At 43.3% G+C, this 14,855-nt stretch overlaps 1 protein-coding gene across 12 annotated transcripts in view; it reads left to right on the top strand.

Annotated features, from left to right (window-relative positions):
* The window catches only part of RREB1 (ras responsive element binding protein 1), a 125,389-nt gene that overhangs the window by 82,483 nt on the left and 28,051 nt on the right, over positions 1–14,855 (top strand). For all 12 annotated transcript variants that reach the window (XM_061346546.1, XM_061346547.1, XM_061346544.1 and 9 more), the window contains 2 exons: positions 1,121–1,265; positions 2,431–2,570. In XM_061346546.1, the coding sequence (XP_061202530.1) occupies positions 1,121–1,265; positions 2,431–2,570 (285 nt within the window). The remainder of the gene's footprint in view (positions 1–1,120; positions 1,266–2,430; positions 2,571–14,855) is intronic.

The following is a 14,855-nucleotide window of genomic DNA, read 5'->3' as shown; positions in this document are numbered from 1 at the left end:
GAGCTGTGGGTGTGACTTCTGAAGGATGTGCCTGAATGACGATGACATTGTCTCCCTCCTGCTGCTTTGAAGTCAGTCATATGGACAAAGGGCAACTTTCTCCTGCACTCCCATTTCTAGTTATTAGAAGCAAAGATCTGCATTGCCTATAAGAGCTTAAGTTTGATTTTTTCAAAAGCATTGTAAATTTGAAGTGAGGCTAAAGGCCCTACATAAAAAAAAAAAAAAAAAACAACATAAAAATTGAGCTTTGAGAATTCAGAAAAAGCACAGGTGCAGTACCCTTCATCTAACTGAAGGGAACTAGGCAACAGTGTCTTCCTCACGTTGCAAATACAGAACACTAAGAGGCAGTTGGGTCAGGTATACAGATATTCATGAGATTGCTTCCTGAGCTGTTTTGACCCTCCCCCCTTCCCAGTGTCTTTGTGACAACAAATAGTTGTTTTCCTGGGGAAGCAGGTTTGTGAACATACTTTGGCAGTAATGGAGTTTTGCAGGCCATACCTGCTGCAGCTTAACAGTGTGACCAGATATATCTTGACTTCAGAGTTGCAGTTGAAATTCAGTATTGGGGTACACCAGTGTGTTAAGGAAGAGAAGGAAATAAATGCTTTTAAGAAGTGTTGCTCTGGTGTTGGCATGTCCAGATGGGGTATAAAAGCTATAAAAGGAGACCAGCTGAAGATGGGAGGCTTTTTTTGCATTGGGTGAAATGGATGCTAAGCTGTAGGCTTTTACTTACTGGACCTCCACCAGACTGGGAGGCAGGGCATGTAAATTACTGTGCAGTATTAACCAGAAGCAAGGCCTCTGGGATGATGTGAGACAGGCAGGGTGCTCCTGGGGCTATGTGCCAGCAGGGCAAGTGCCATGCTGTGGGCTGGGACAAGGGGGAGAGCTATAGGGTTCCCTGCTGTGGTCCCAAAAAGTCCCACATGCTTCAGAGGACTGATGCTGGATTGTGCCCCAGCTGTTCTGCAGAAGTTCAGTCTGGTTTATGGGATTTCTGCTGGTATCCTTTAAAGGCAAACCTTAGAAGTGGTGTTGGCATTAAAATTTACTCAGGCTTTCTGCCCCGATTTGCTGCTGACAGCGTCTTCTTCCCCCTCCTGCCCAGGCACATGAAGATTCATGAGAAGGATCCGAACAGCACAGTGACCACAACTCCCCCTTCACCACTGAAGCGCAGGCGATTGTCTTCAAAACGGAAGTTTTGCCACGATGCTGAGATGGACAGAGAGGAGAGGATACCTGCAAAAAAGGTTCTTTACGGGGCATGAAGCAAAAGATGGTTACCTCCTAAACTCTGTCAGCTGTTCAGATCAGGCAGTCAGCATAGAGATACTCAGATCTGGGCATCTTACAGTCCTGTATATATATTTTAAGATGCCGTGCTTGTCCTGTATAGGCAACACTGTTGTCTGAGATTGAAAAGTAATTTCTCATTTCGGAGAGTGAAAGAATTGATATTTTTTTTTTAATTCTTCATTATTGAAATTTGGGGTTGCTTATGATTTGCATTAGATAATTGATGTTGGATGACAAAAGGATGAACTATTCTTTTGCTACTGCAGTTTTCCTCTAGGTTGGTTTTTTTTCTCTTCTTTAATTCGTTATAATCTTGCTGGATAATGATTTGAACTTGTAAAAAACTAGTGTTTACTTCAAAAACAGCAACAGCTTAAGTCTGTTTCTGTCTTGAACTGGAGAAAAAAATCTGTAGTACGTTTCCCTTTCACAGGAGCATAATCCGGCATTACTGGAGTTGCAAGAGAAACCAGAAAAATATTTGAAGGCTAGACATTTCCATTAGGATTTTGTTTATGAAACATTTTAGTGCATTTCAGTCATTTGTACAAAATGTATGGTGGCTGCCAAACTTAACTGTACCCTTTCCATTTGCTATCTCTAACTGGCCAGCTAGTAGCAGTTCCATTTAGCACAGTATCCCTCATTCTGTGCATGCTTTTCTCACTGTAATCAGAAGAGGGCTACAGAAAACTCATTGCTTTCCCCTGGACCACTTGAGTTAGCAGTTGGCAGTATCTGAGTGGCGTAAATAATTTAGGCTGACAGCTCACTTGGCTTTCTAGATGGTGAGGATTGCTGGTTCAGTGGTATATAAACATACAGGTTTATAAGTTCTTCAGATGCAGTTTCTCATTGGAACTGATGTATTAATGACTTAGCTGCACACTTTATCTCCTACCGAGCCTCCTTTTCTCCCGTGCACGTTCTCACACACACACAGAGGCTCTGTTGCTTACCCTCCCTCTGTTACCAACATGAGTCATTTCTGGTCGCCTGCAGCAAAGTTATGGTTGAAGCCTGCTACTTTGTTTTTAAGAGAAAGACTTCAAGTGGGTTGCATGTTTGATATGTTGCTTAAACTTTGGTCTAGCGAGGCTTTTTCTCCTCTTTCTGAAGGTTGTCGAGGATGGTCACTCCTGTGAAGGGGATAAGAAGGCTGAGGAGGAAGTTTATCATTGTCCAGTGTGTTTCAAAGACTTTTTTTGCAAGTATGGGCTGGAGTCCCACATGGAGACACATCCAGATAATTCTCTGAGGTAAGAAATAGTCCCGAGAGTGTTTCTGGTCACTTGGTGGCCTTAGAGAGCCTGCTGGGGAAGGGCAGGAACCATTTATCCCCTGCTCCCTTCCTGACTTTGTACAGGTTTTTAAATGCTTCTGCTCATCTTGTGTCATCAGGGTGCTGTAGCGCTTGGTTTTGTTATTTTTCTTGCAAGTATGGGAAATCTTGCCAGTTAATAGCTGGGAATGTTTTTAGAAGAAATTAAAGCATCCCTTCCTCCCCTCCAAACCCATTGCTGATGTTATATAAAATTGCAGAATGCCAACATGGCAGAATTTTAACAAGTTAAACTAAAAATGCTTAAAACATGAAGCAAAGCTTGATAAAAGTATTCAGGTACCAACCTCTAAGATTACTCTGTTTGGGGAGAAGGTGGCAGCTGGATATAAAGGTTTTGTTGCCTGTTGTGGGAGTGAGTGAAGATAGATGAGTTTCTGGTTCCAGACTTTCAATAAAATGTGTTATGCTTTTCTGCCTGTTGAGGTTAGGGAATGGTGTGGATTTTGGCTTAAATCAGCTTCTTTTAACAAGGAAAAATTAGTTATTAATTGCTGGGGAAGGTGCTTGGCTGTTGTGTTTTAGTTCAAGTAATTGCCTCTGGGACTCTTGATACTTTTTTATTTCCTGGTTTTTATCATAGAAAAATATAGAGCCAGATACATGAAGATATAAAAGATATTCCAAGTCTGGTTTATGCATGTAGGAAAGCTGCTATTTCAGAAGAGGATATTGTCCATTTGCAGAAGCTTGTCAGTGTTTTAAGCTTATTTTGGGGCACTGGACTCTGATTTTTTCAGAAGGGTGCACAATTCACCATCTTGAAGTGTCAACACCCTCTCCTGAATGCAGTTTCTTAACAGAATGGCATGGAGCAGAGCCATCCTGTTCTGTTAAATGGGATTACTTCTATTAAATTTTCCTTCTTTAAGAAAACCTTGGTAAATACTTATAAAAACATTTTTTAAAATCATTGTAAGTGCTGTAATTATTAGGAACAGGAGTTGGAAACCTCTTTCTTAAGCTTGGTCCAGCAAATAGTGCATTATATGGAATCTGCTGTTTCTGGAGTAAATTTTCATTATAGAGCAAAGCTGAAACAATTGTTCTCTGGGAAGAGCTCTGCAATCCCCACAAAAGGGAGTCAGAGATAATCTTGCCATACACTTTACACCTTATAGAAAGCGACTGTTATATTAGACTTACCCTGGCATTAGCCTCATTTTAAAGCTTGTATGAAGATATGACTTCTTTGCAAAGTTCTGTGCCATGTAGCTGAGAGGACAGGTGGGTTCTCTTGCTCCAAGTGATGGATAAAAGTTAACAGAATGAATACCCTTCTAGCATGGCAGCTTTGCAGTCTGCTGTGGCAAGGCAGAAAGACACAATGGCTATGCAAACATGCTGTTCCTCTTCATGCAACTTGTTCTCTAGGATTGGGGGACTTGCTTTTGGATAATATTCTCCTGAAATGGATTTTGCTAGCCTTGACTCGGTTGAGCAACAGAGACTAAAATGTGCCCCTAAATCAAAGCCATGATTGTCAAGCTATGTGGTCATCAGTTAAGGGTGGTGCTGGGATGCTGGTCTTCATGGACTTGTCTAGATGATGGTAGGGTTTTTCGTCAAGTACTTAGTTTAGTAATTTAGAATGTATCAGTGGAGATAGGACAGAACAAGGAGGCTGTGGTTCTCCCTGGTCAGCTAACATATTCAAACACAGCTTGCCCTGCCTGCATGGTTTAAAACACATCTTTTGTCCTAGTCTAGACAAGTCAAATGACACTGTGTGCTTGGCCCAACCAAACAGAAAATCCTCTGGTAAGCAGAGCAGTCTGGGCCGCTGTTAAGGTGACTCATCCCAAAGGAAATGGGTTAAAACGCTTTGCAGGCAGAGGCTATAATCTCTGGTTCCCAGGGTTCTGCAAGACTGTAGGAATCAAGAAGATATGCTGAACATGGCTTGGCATTCTGTCCTGAGTTCATGTGAATGAAATAATTCCTCCTGCTGATGCTTAAGGTTTGTTTTTTTGAGTGAAAGAAATGAAGAAAAGGGAAGATTTTGCTGGAGTACCAGAGCAGAAGGTATGTGTGTATGGGTGTGCTCATGGCAGGGGAGCAAACTGCAAAGTGTTAGAAGGTGTTCATCAAGTCCTTATTGTAGAAGACAAGGAGGAAGAACTCTCCCCAAAGTACAAACAAACAAGCCTAGCAGCTGCGTTATGAGCAAAGGACAGGGTGCAGAACACCCTCAGTCTATTTTTATTGCCAGTGTTGTAAAAGTAGGGTCATTTTACCAGGACCTGTTCTTGGTTTGGAGCTACAGCTTTAAGTAGCCCAGCACAGACTGTTTTGTCATGTGATCATGTAAGTGATGCTCAGTCTCCCTAACCGTGCCTTTCTTTGTAAACCACAGGGCAAACTTCTGACTCCTTTTTGCTCCCCCAGTAGTTAGTATAGAAACGATTAGGGACATCATCTCTGGAGTGGTGCACCAGCATGCATTGCCTTGGTGGCGGTACCAGCCTTCCTCCCTTTAAGGATGCATCCCCAGCAGCAGCAGCAACGTACTCGGGTGGGCAGGAGCTTCTGCCTAGCTCCCCTGTGGTCCTTTAATCCTTCCATTGTAGTGCTGTTGTGTAAATACAGCCTCTTGCCCTCAGGGCTGCCCGAGTCTGTCTGTCCCAGCCCCCCTCTGCTAAGCAGCAGAAAAGGTAAGACTGTCTGGCAGTTCAGTGATCAGTATGTGAGCAGCTAATTTACAGGGTGGGTCATTACCCTTCCAGATACTGTCAAATGAGCAACTTTAAATCACAGAGTTAGCTGTTCAAAGCCAGATGAAAAGACACCCTGCATTGTCTTCCCCAGTACTGCTTTTTAATGTAAAGCCCGGAGCAGGGAGCACCTCATTGTTTATTTGCAGCAGAATAAACAATACTTAATCCACTGATTGTGTGAGAGAGGCTCCCCCTTGGGAGAGTATCTCTTGATTATGTAAAATCCTAAATCGTGCATCTTTGTCTCCTAATTACGGTAAGAACTTCCCTGCTCTTGGGAGCAATAATAGGGCCCTTTGTGCTGCTGACAGTAGGCTGTGGCACTGCATCTCCTTCATGGCATTACCCCCCCTGGTCAGTCTCTGTCCCTTTGAAGCTCTGGGGCCTGCACCCTAATTAGTGACATGAGCTGGTTCCTGCAGGGCTGCCTGCAGTGGGAGGTGGCTCAGGGGTGCTTTCTGACCCCTTTTGCCCTCTCTACCTGGATTATTTAAAGAAGATGCCTGTTTCCCTGCAGCTGGGGCCTCAGGACACCATCTATTTTGGTGAGTTTGTATCTGAGTGCTGGTATAATTAGCAGAGCACTAAAACGTTCTGCAGCCAGTCGGGAAAATGAGAAACCTCGAGGAGAGGGGGAACTTCTCTGGAAACTTTTGTGGTGGAGGGTTGCTGTCAAACATGGTAATGTGCTTGTAAAGGTCAGCTGACAGACAGCTCTGAGCAACATCAGCAGTGCAAAGGAGACGGGAGGATTTCCTGGGGAGAAACGTTTTGAGGCACTATGTGAGGTTTCTCCTCCTTTGGCAAATACGGTGGAACAGGCTTAAAGTAAAATGTGTGGCTTTTAATAAAGTGCATGCACTACAGAGCTCCTCTGTTGGGTTTCACTGTAACCAGAGCATACCCTTTATATTTCCTCTCCTCCTCCAGGGGCCTTCTTACAGCATGCTGTACCTGCACCTAAGAGTGGTTTAATTTTTCCTTCCTTGCAGCAGCAGTGGGATGTTTATGCTGCCTCTTGTGCCCGTGTATTTTCCTGAGAAGGAGGGAGATGGTGGCATTGTGGCAGTTACCTGCTTTCTTGGAGACTTGTTTCAGCATTTGATCTTGGCAAGGATAGTTGCACAATTTGAATGTGGTAAAAGCCTGGAAGTTAATGAGTGTTATGGGGGCTTTCTAATGACATTTGGTTCAGTGTGGCATTGACTTCAGTTATGGGATTTGGTTTTGCTAACTTCTTAGGAGAAGGAATAGACACCGCAGAGTGTGAAAGACTGTCTCCCTCAGTCACTGAGCTGACCTAGTGACCAGAACCAGTAGATGCCTGTTGCCATGAATGGATTCAGGGCAGATTGAAGTTTTTTGACCTTTTACAGAGCATGTCCAAACAGTGATATAATATATTAAGCTTTGTAACTTGCCAAATCCCAAGCATATTTTCACAAGGACAGCAAAAGCAGCTCTCTTGCCGCAGGGTAACGTGCTTCTGTAGAACTTCCAAACAAAGAAAACCAAAAGTCATTCACAGTCTACCTTGTTCTTCAAAACAGCTGACCCAAGTTTTGCTGAAACTTGTGAAGTCAAATTGGCTAGAGATTGAATGCTGCTATGGAAAGCTGTTGTTTTGAACAGTTAGATCAGTAACAGGCATAGCAACAGAATAGCTCAGTTCCTGGAATGGAAAGTGTCAGGATGCCCTGACCACTGGTGACTGTTTTCATTTGCCTCCGGTTTTGCCAGGGTAACTACTGTGAGCTTTTGTTTCTGAAAACACTCCCAAGTGGAAAATGTTGTTATTGTGTCTTGGTGTTACCTGGCTTCACACCTGAGAGTGGACAACTTAAGTGTGCTAGGAATGGTGTCCTGGACTCTGTGAGAAAAGCGTTTCACAAGATACGAAGTGCAGCTTGTGATTCAGTCAGGCTGGTCACCAGGTTTTCCCCTTTGCTAGCACATCCCCATTCTTCAGTGCATGGTGCCAGCTGGTGGGATGCTGCAAGGCACCCCAGGGCTATGTCCCTGGGTAATGATCTTAAAACATTATATCAAATGCACATGAGCCGCCTTTTTAAAGTCAAGACAAAAGGAAGTGGGTTTGAGTCAAAATTATTCCAGCTACTTAGAACATTACATATTTATTGCCCAGTTACCGTTCTTCAGCACAGTTCTGCACACAGGCTTTGGGGAGATAAAGTAACCAAGAAAACAAATTAATGGAAGTTTAAGGTGTGCAGAGATGATTTCACTCATTAGCACCAGTAGAAAAGACTAGTACAAAACTAAGTTGTGTATGAAGCAGCAATGTGACAGAGTAAAAGAACATGGTACAGGATGTAAAACAAAAAAAAACACCAGAAAAAGACCCTTGAGTTTCATTCCTGTTTCTGCCAATGCCTACTTAAGCACCTTTAGGAATACATTTCCTATCTTTTCTCTCCTTATATAGTAGGGAATAATCGTGTTGACTTAATTCTTGTGAAGAATGTTGCTTTCTATGCATGGTCAGCCTTCTGTGGGAAGAGGGTGTTAATGACACCCTCTTATTGCAAACTTAGAGGAGTGAATGTGACTGAAAACTAAATGTTGTTTGAAATCTGTATTACTTGTGAGGCAAAACTATGGGTTCATGGTGGGGAGAGTAAGTTTTTTTCCTAGTAGTTGACGCTTCTGCTACTGGAAGCAACTTGAAGCGTGAATGACAAGTAGTATTCATGCACCATCTCTGTCACAGCTGTTGGTGAGCACGTGGATAAGCTTCATTCCTTGTTAGCACTTCAAAATATGTAATACTGTACTCTTTTAATGCAGCTGAATAATTCAGAGGTGGTTGTATCTTACATGATTGTTGAGTACCAAGAGAGGAATGGAGAGCACTCCAGCACAGAGGTTCATGGACCAGCTCTGGTAAATGCTAGGACCAAAAACAGGCTGTGGTACAATGCAACTCTTAGTGTTGATAAGACAGAGGAGAGGATATGCAAGCAAGCTGGTGAATGCATCCTTTTACTGAGCAAATGGAGAAGTAAAATCAGTGAGTTGAGCATCTGCATGTTGGCTTGCAGAAGCAGACCAGAACTGCATTTTAAGTGCTTTCTGAAGTTTCTGTTCAGAAACAAAAATGGGAAATATCTGAAGAGCAGCGTGAGTCCAGCGCTGGCCTGGAAGTGGTCAGCTCACACCAGGGAGCTCCTTGTGTGAGGAGACTGGGAATCCAGAGCAGCTGGGTAAAAATAACGGGTAGTGAATGGACACAGGGAGTAATGCTCTCATGTGAAACTGTGGTGTATCACATGGTGTTGAATATCTTAGCTCGGTTGCAAGAATAGAAAGTGGGTAAAATGCAAAGCTGGCTGTAGAGGAAAGCATCTCGTAAAAGGGAATCCAGGAGGGAAGGAGGGTTGTGCCAAAATAGGTTGTTAGCATGCCTGCCTGATCCTGGTGACCAGGGTTTGTTTGTACGCAGGCTCTCTCAAAGCGCTGGCTGCTGCTTACTGTGTTAGCAGTCCTGTCTGCATGCTGAGCATAGCTTACCTGCAAATGTTGATAAGGGCAGGAGTGTTCAGTCCAGATTGTTGTCGTCGGTGGATAGACAAGCACTTCTAGATACGTTTCTACTTGTGAAAATCAGTACTGCTTTTAACATGGTCAGTACATAGGGTCTGGCTTTTTTTTTACTCACTCCGTTGTGCATTTTAAAACTGCACAAGTACTTGGCTTCCATATATGAAAGATGTGTTGAAAGGCAGTAGGGGGTTTCCTTTTCTTACCCCAAAAGAATACCAGAAGGTCCACTTGAGTTTGTATGCACAATGAGTTTTGTTCTGGATGCTGTGCAGCTTCCAATTTTGGTACCTGTAGAGGTCAGGTCAGGATTTTTTTCTTCCCAGGTATGCTTCCCCTAATTATTAAACCCTTCATTGTTTCTTAAGTTGATCTTCAGCTCTTGCTTCAGGATTCTGTCCAGCCAATTTTTTGACACGTAACTCATTAGCTAAATAAAGAAGTCATTATGAGCAAATGAAATACTTGTTTGTGCAAGTGTCTTCAAGCCATCCCCCATTTCCCCTTTATTTGTTCTTGGTAGCATGAGAATTCTGTTGAAGTAAATGGTAGAGTGAGCTAGTGTTCCACTGGGGCAGAGGTATTTAAATATGGCACTGCTGAAGTATTGCTGGTGCATGTAATTCATTACAGTTTTGGGAAGAAGTGAAATCTTTTCCTGATTTTACTTTGCTTACATACAAAGAAAAAGATGGCACAGGATAGCTCATGCCTTTTCATTACATCTTACAACAGTTAATTTCACTTGAGTTACTTACTCAGTGGGAGTCAAAGTGTAACTGGTATGCTGGTATGGGCACTGGCTCTGCTGTATGCTGACCAGTTTCTGAAGCACGACATCCCCTGGTTTATATCAGATCTGTCCTGGCTCCTACACGATACTTTTCTTGCCTGGACCACAGCGCAGCTGTAGGAATGCACACAGCATTGTGCATCCCTCTATTAATAGAAGGGCTGATGCAGTGGTTTCAGCCTTTGCTGTACTCAAGGGCAACTTCTTTGAGGGAGAGGATTACAGGGAGTGATAGAACATGTTGGTAACAAAGTCCCACTGCAGTGGGGAAGTGAGAGGGAGGAAAAGTTACAAGTCAAGTCCCGCCTTTGGTGAGGAGGTGAAACAGCAGGGGCTGAGCTTCTGGTGAGCTGTGTCCATCCCCCTACACACTGAAAAGTGGATGGGAGACTCTCCAGCCTGCCAGGAAGTTGGTTCCTGATGCTGCTGTGCCACTTGTGGTTTCAGCACAGACCCATAACATTGGGCAAGATGGAGATGGGAGAGTAGCAGGTCCTTTGGAGTGAGACACGCTGTGATGCTGCAGGGGAAGGAGGCAGGACCGGTCACTGCAGGACAGCAGGAGGACCCACAGGGATCCCTGGGAGGAGGCAGGAGTGGCGTTCGCAGCACTGCTGCTTTTCCATCACTCATCTGAAGCAAGTGGGAGAGATTAGTGCAGCTGTTGGATGTTATTTCCCAGGGCTCTGGGTGGGGAGGCCAGGAACGGTTTTTCATCCAAAAGGAGATAAGTATCTGGACCTGGGTGGGGTTACACAGGAGCAGAAATCAATTTGCTGTTTCTCATCTCCCTCCCTTCACCTTGCCCCCCAAAAAGTGAGAGAGAAGCAAAGGAATCATTTTGTGAAGGGGAATGGGTCTGTAACCAGCTAGTTTTTCTTTCATAGGTGGTGAAAGCCTTTATGTTTAAAACTGTCCTTTCCCCATCTCCCCCTCCTTGTCGGCCTCCTCTGCAGCACATGTTAATGGTGTGGAGGCAGGGAGCCTGCTCCCATCCCTGTTACAGACATGAGTCAACAACAGGGAATTGCCCATCTTTCTCTTTTGCCCAGTTGTATTATTTTTAGATCAGAACAAGATTTTCTTTGCTCCTAAGGAGAGCTGCATTAATTCTGCCAATAATGTGAGACAGAAAGAATAACAACAAAGGGAGAAATTTTTATACATATCTGACTTTTATACTTTAGCTGATTTAATATAACGTAACTGTATTAATGACTTCTGTCTCAGGATGTGTTTCATTCTTGTTTTGTTTTCCTTGCTTTTGTTTGTGGCAGCTGAAAAAGAGCACAGACAGGAAAGGAACAAAGTGGTATCAAGCTTTATGTTTTAGATAAGGCATAGAAAATTAACATTGTTCTTATTTGTTGACATCCACAACATGGGCAGCATAGTGTCAGTGAGCTGCATGGGTGAAAACTTTAGGTTTTGGTCTACTCTTGTGTGTTTTCAGCAGTGTAAGAATGCTAAATGTCACTTTTCCACTGCCAGTCCAGGGTAATGCATAGCAAAGTGTTTGTTTAATTTCTTGGAACAGAATGATGGATGTAAATATTTGGCATTTGAATCTTGGCTACTGAAATATAAAATTTAGAAGGATTGAATGTTTGACTGTGTTAACCTTAATTAAAATTAAGGCTGATTAATTTTGCTTTAAATTTGGCTCTGCATTTCTTTCCTAAAATGTCTTTCCTTTTCTTAAAGAAAAAAAGCTATTTCCAGTGCTGACAAATTGGAATTAGCTCAGTGAAGAGTGTAATGCAAGGCAGCAGGCATCGCTAATGTAAACTTTCCTTTCAACAGGCAAGGTGCTGCTTGTTGTAAGTGTAGCGAATCCTGGCTTGCTTCTTAAGAAGCTGCACAAAGCATTGATTATTTCTCAACACCTGTTAAAATGCTTTTATATCTTAAGTAGCATTACAGATTTCAAGAATACTTACTTTAGTAGAAAGCTTTTTAATGGTGTGGTTTTACATAGAGACCTTGTCTGCATTAAAGAAACCCAAACTTTAAGAGGTGCACTGGTGTAGTAATAGTTAAGCAGACTCTCCTGGTATGATACGTGGCCTGAGCCCCAAGATCAGCCTGGTCATTGCGCTGTCATCCTGCAGTTACATCTTAGCTCTGTTTTTGTGTTTTAGCATTTCTGTTTTCCCACCTGCTTGCTTTGTACACTTCTGCTAGCAAGTCAGAACTATAGTATTAAGTTTGCATTGAACAGATAGAAGTTGACTCCAAAACGTAAAGGCAGTTGAGAATGAAGGTCACTTTAAAGTGTCCTTATCTGCCAGAAGCAACTGAATCTCTGTGTTTGGAACCGAACAGCTTTCTGATCTTTGTTCTGTAATCATATTTATAGAAAAATGGAAAACTGTGGCCAAGGCTAGCAATCACATGCATCACAGCAGCTTTTAATAGCTACATCTGGAAACTTACCTTGCAAGTGGAGTGGTTTGTCTCCACTCAGGTGTTGAGCCATTGCTTTGCCTGTTCTGCTAACAATGTCAGAACCTGTTCCCATCTCTGTTCTCTGCGTCCATACCATCCCTGTTTGACTTGGCACCACACATAAGCAGACATGTGAATTTGTAAGGAGAGGAGGAGTTTTTTGGTGTTTGGTTTTTTTAAAGTTCATCATGAACAAAGTATTGCCATATGTTTCAGATACTTTATTTGATATGCTGGACTTTTCAAACTTCCCACTGTTATTTAACTCTATTTTTTAAAGCAGTTGAAGCAATATGAAAAACTGGTCCTATCACCCAGGATTCCTCTCTCTTATCCTTCTTAGACTTTAGATTTAGACTAAATCTTTAGATTTAAAAATACTGAAGGCATTGACACGACCAAAGATGGAGAATAGTACTGATGGCAAAACAGAGAAATTAATGGTTAGGCTTCCTTAAAAAAGAAAGAAACACTTCCAGTTAGTGCATTGTTACGCATGGCAGCTTACTCCATTTTATATTAACACAAGCCTTAGTCAGTGCAGCATGGTGCTTGCCTTAACTAGTTAGGTTTTGAAGTTTAGTACCTGTAAGTTTTTCTTGAAGGTGGTACACATCCATAACTGCATCTGTATCGCTAATTGTATTCAAAGCTCAAGCCGTGTCATTTGAGAGAAACTCAGACTGCCTTCCTAGTTAAGATGAGGGGGAGAGAACGTGAGAAAACCACACACAGACATGGACACAAAAAAAGATGATGTGCATACACTTGTACAAATGTTCCATGTATTTTAAATAGCTTGCACTCGCAGCGAAGACTGACAAGCCCAAGTGAGGTCTGCAGAGCCTGAGAGGCCTCCTGAGCCAGCGACATGATGGCACCCATCAGTATCAGGAAGAGCTTTACAATGACCTCCCTTGTTTTTGGCGAGTGACGTGGGTGCAAGGTGCCAGCACGGTTGCTGTAGCCTGACAGGCTGCCTGCTTGCCTGGGAAGCCTGCCCCAGAGAAGCTGCTCCACACGTTTCTCAGGCTGTTTTTATTCCAGCTCTCCAAGCTGTGGCTGCCTATACAGGTGTGCTTGAACTGTGGAGGAAGGGAAGGCATCCACAAGTCCCTCCGGTGCTCCAGCTCTGTGTGATCCTGTGAACTGTGATGCCAGGGGCAGGTGCTGAGCCAGGGTGCAGTGCCTTTGTATGCCTCAAGAGTGCCTACATCTTGAGATGACAGGAGTGATGTATCTGGATTTTTCCTTTTTTTTGGCCAGGAGCTTCTTTTTGACAGAATGGAAAAAGAGTTTAATCCTTTTCCTGACTTCTCCTTTTTCTTGCTGCTGCTTCACTCACAGCAAGGAAACCAAAAGAGAAGACTAAAGCAGAAAGAGAAAAATAGAGGGGTTTTTAATTTTATGCATTATAAAAGACATAAAGTACTAGTACAAGATACTGCTTTTGTTTTGGGGGAGGGCATGCGGTTCCCTTTGCATAGAAAACAGCAATTTTAAATTGCAAATTTTTACTGTCCTGAGGCATAGTAGTTGATACAGGTGTACTGCAAAGGACTTTCACACGGGTCTTTGCTCTGAAAGATTAACTCTCAAGTGCAGCTTTTGGTGGGAACCCTAAATAAACCAGTGCTTAAAGTCTGCGAGGTGAAGGAGTGTAAGATGGATGAGGTGCACCTTTCTGCTGGGGTGGATGACAGTTGGCTGCTTGGCCAGGAGCACTGGCTCCTGCTCAGCTCAAACTGTGGCAGGCGCCGGTCTCCCAGAAGCCCTGCGGTGCCATCAGTGTTAGCTGTGCCTGCCCTGTCACAGACAAGGGGATATGGCTTCTGCATTGGGTTGCTGGCACATGGAAGGCCAGGCACATCAGGGACCCTGGAGCTGCATCAGGATTCCCCAAGGTGAGGGTCTGTGTCCCTCTGCAGAACAGCTGGCCCCACAGGCCACCAGTGATGCTTCTTTGGTGCAAGAGTATGCCAGAAGCACGGCTTGCTTTCATGCAAGGCATTTTCATCACCATTAAAAAAGGATTTATTTCATTAGTCTGCAAGTTCTTCAGGTGACTGCTGTAACCCTTTAATGCTTTCTTTCTCCAGTGGTTTTGGTGGTTGTATGCTTCTGTTTTCACTGAAGATTAAAGCCTTGCATCATGGAATAGGTGCTGCCAAGTGAGCTGGAGGAGGGCTGTAGATCTTGACACTGGGGAGAGCTATGTGTTGGCATTCCCCCTCTCCCCCACCAGAGATTGTTGTCACATTTAGTAGATCTCTTTAAGTAAACATTTGCTTTGTAAATGACATTGGTTCAGCATATAATGGAATGCAAGGACTGTGCTGGCAATAATTATAAAGGTAGGATGCAAGTGAATTCACGGGGGAGAAAAGACAGGGGAGATATTAAACCTGCATTGCATAATATTTATGTCCCAGCCTTGTGGGTACTGTGATAATGAAGGCCATGTTACATATACTTCACACTTGCTTCTTTCACCACTCCGAGACTATGAGTCCAATTGCTTTGTTGGTGACTTGGTTATCTGTTTCATTTTCAGGGAATAAAAAAGGTCTGTGGAAGTTTATGTAGTGATAAAAAGAACAACAATGGGAGTTTGTTAGGGACAGGACAGGGAGGGGGTGGTTTCAGGATTTTGTCAGGAGTCATTTCTAATTGCAGGATGTTT

Source organism: Neopsephotus bourkii, unplaced genomic scaffold (assembly GCF_033783945.1).
Source record: "Neopsephotus bourkii isolate Nb327-2 ecotype Australia unplaced genomic scaffold, CSIRO-AGI_Nbou_v1 NB_272, whole genome shotgun sequence".
Taxonomy (NCBI): domain Eukaryota; kingdom Metazoa; phylum Chordata; class Aves; order Psittaciformes; family Psittacidae; genus Neopsephotus; species Neopsephotus bourkii.
Note: the sequence above shows the minus strand (reverse complement) of the source record. Positions and strands in the feature narration are given on the sequence as shown.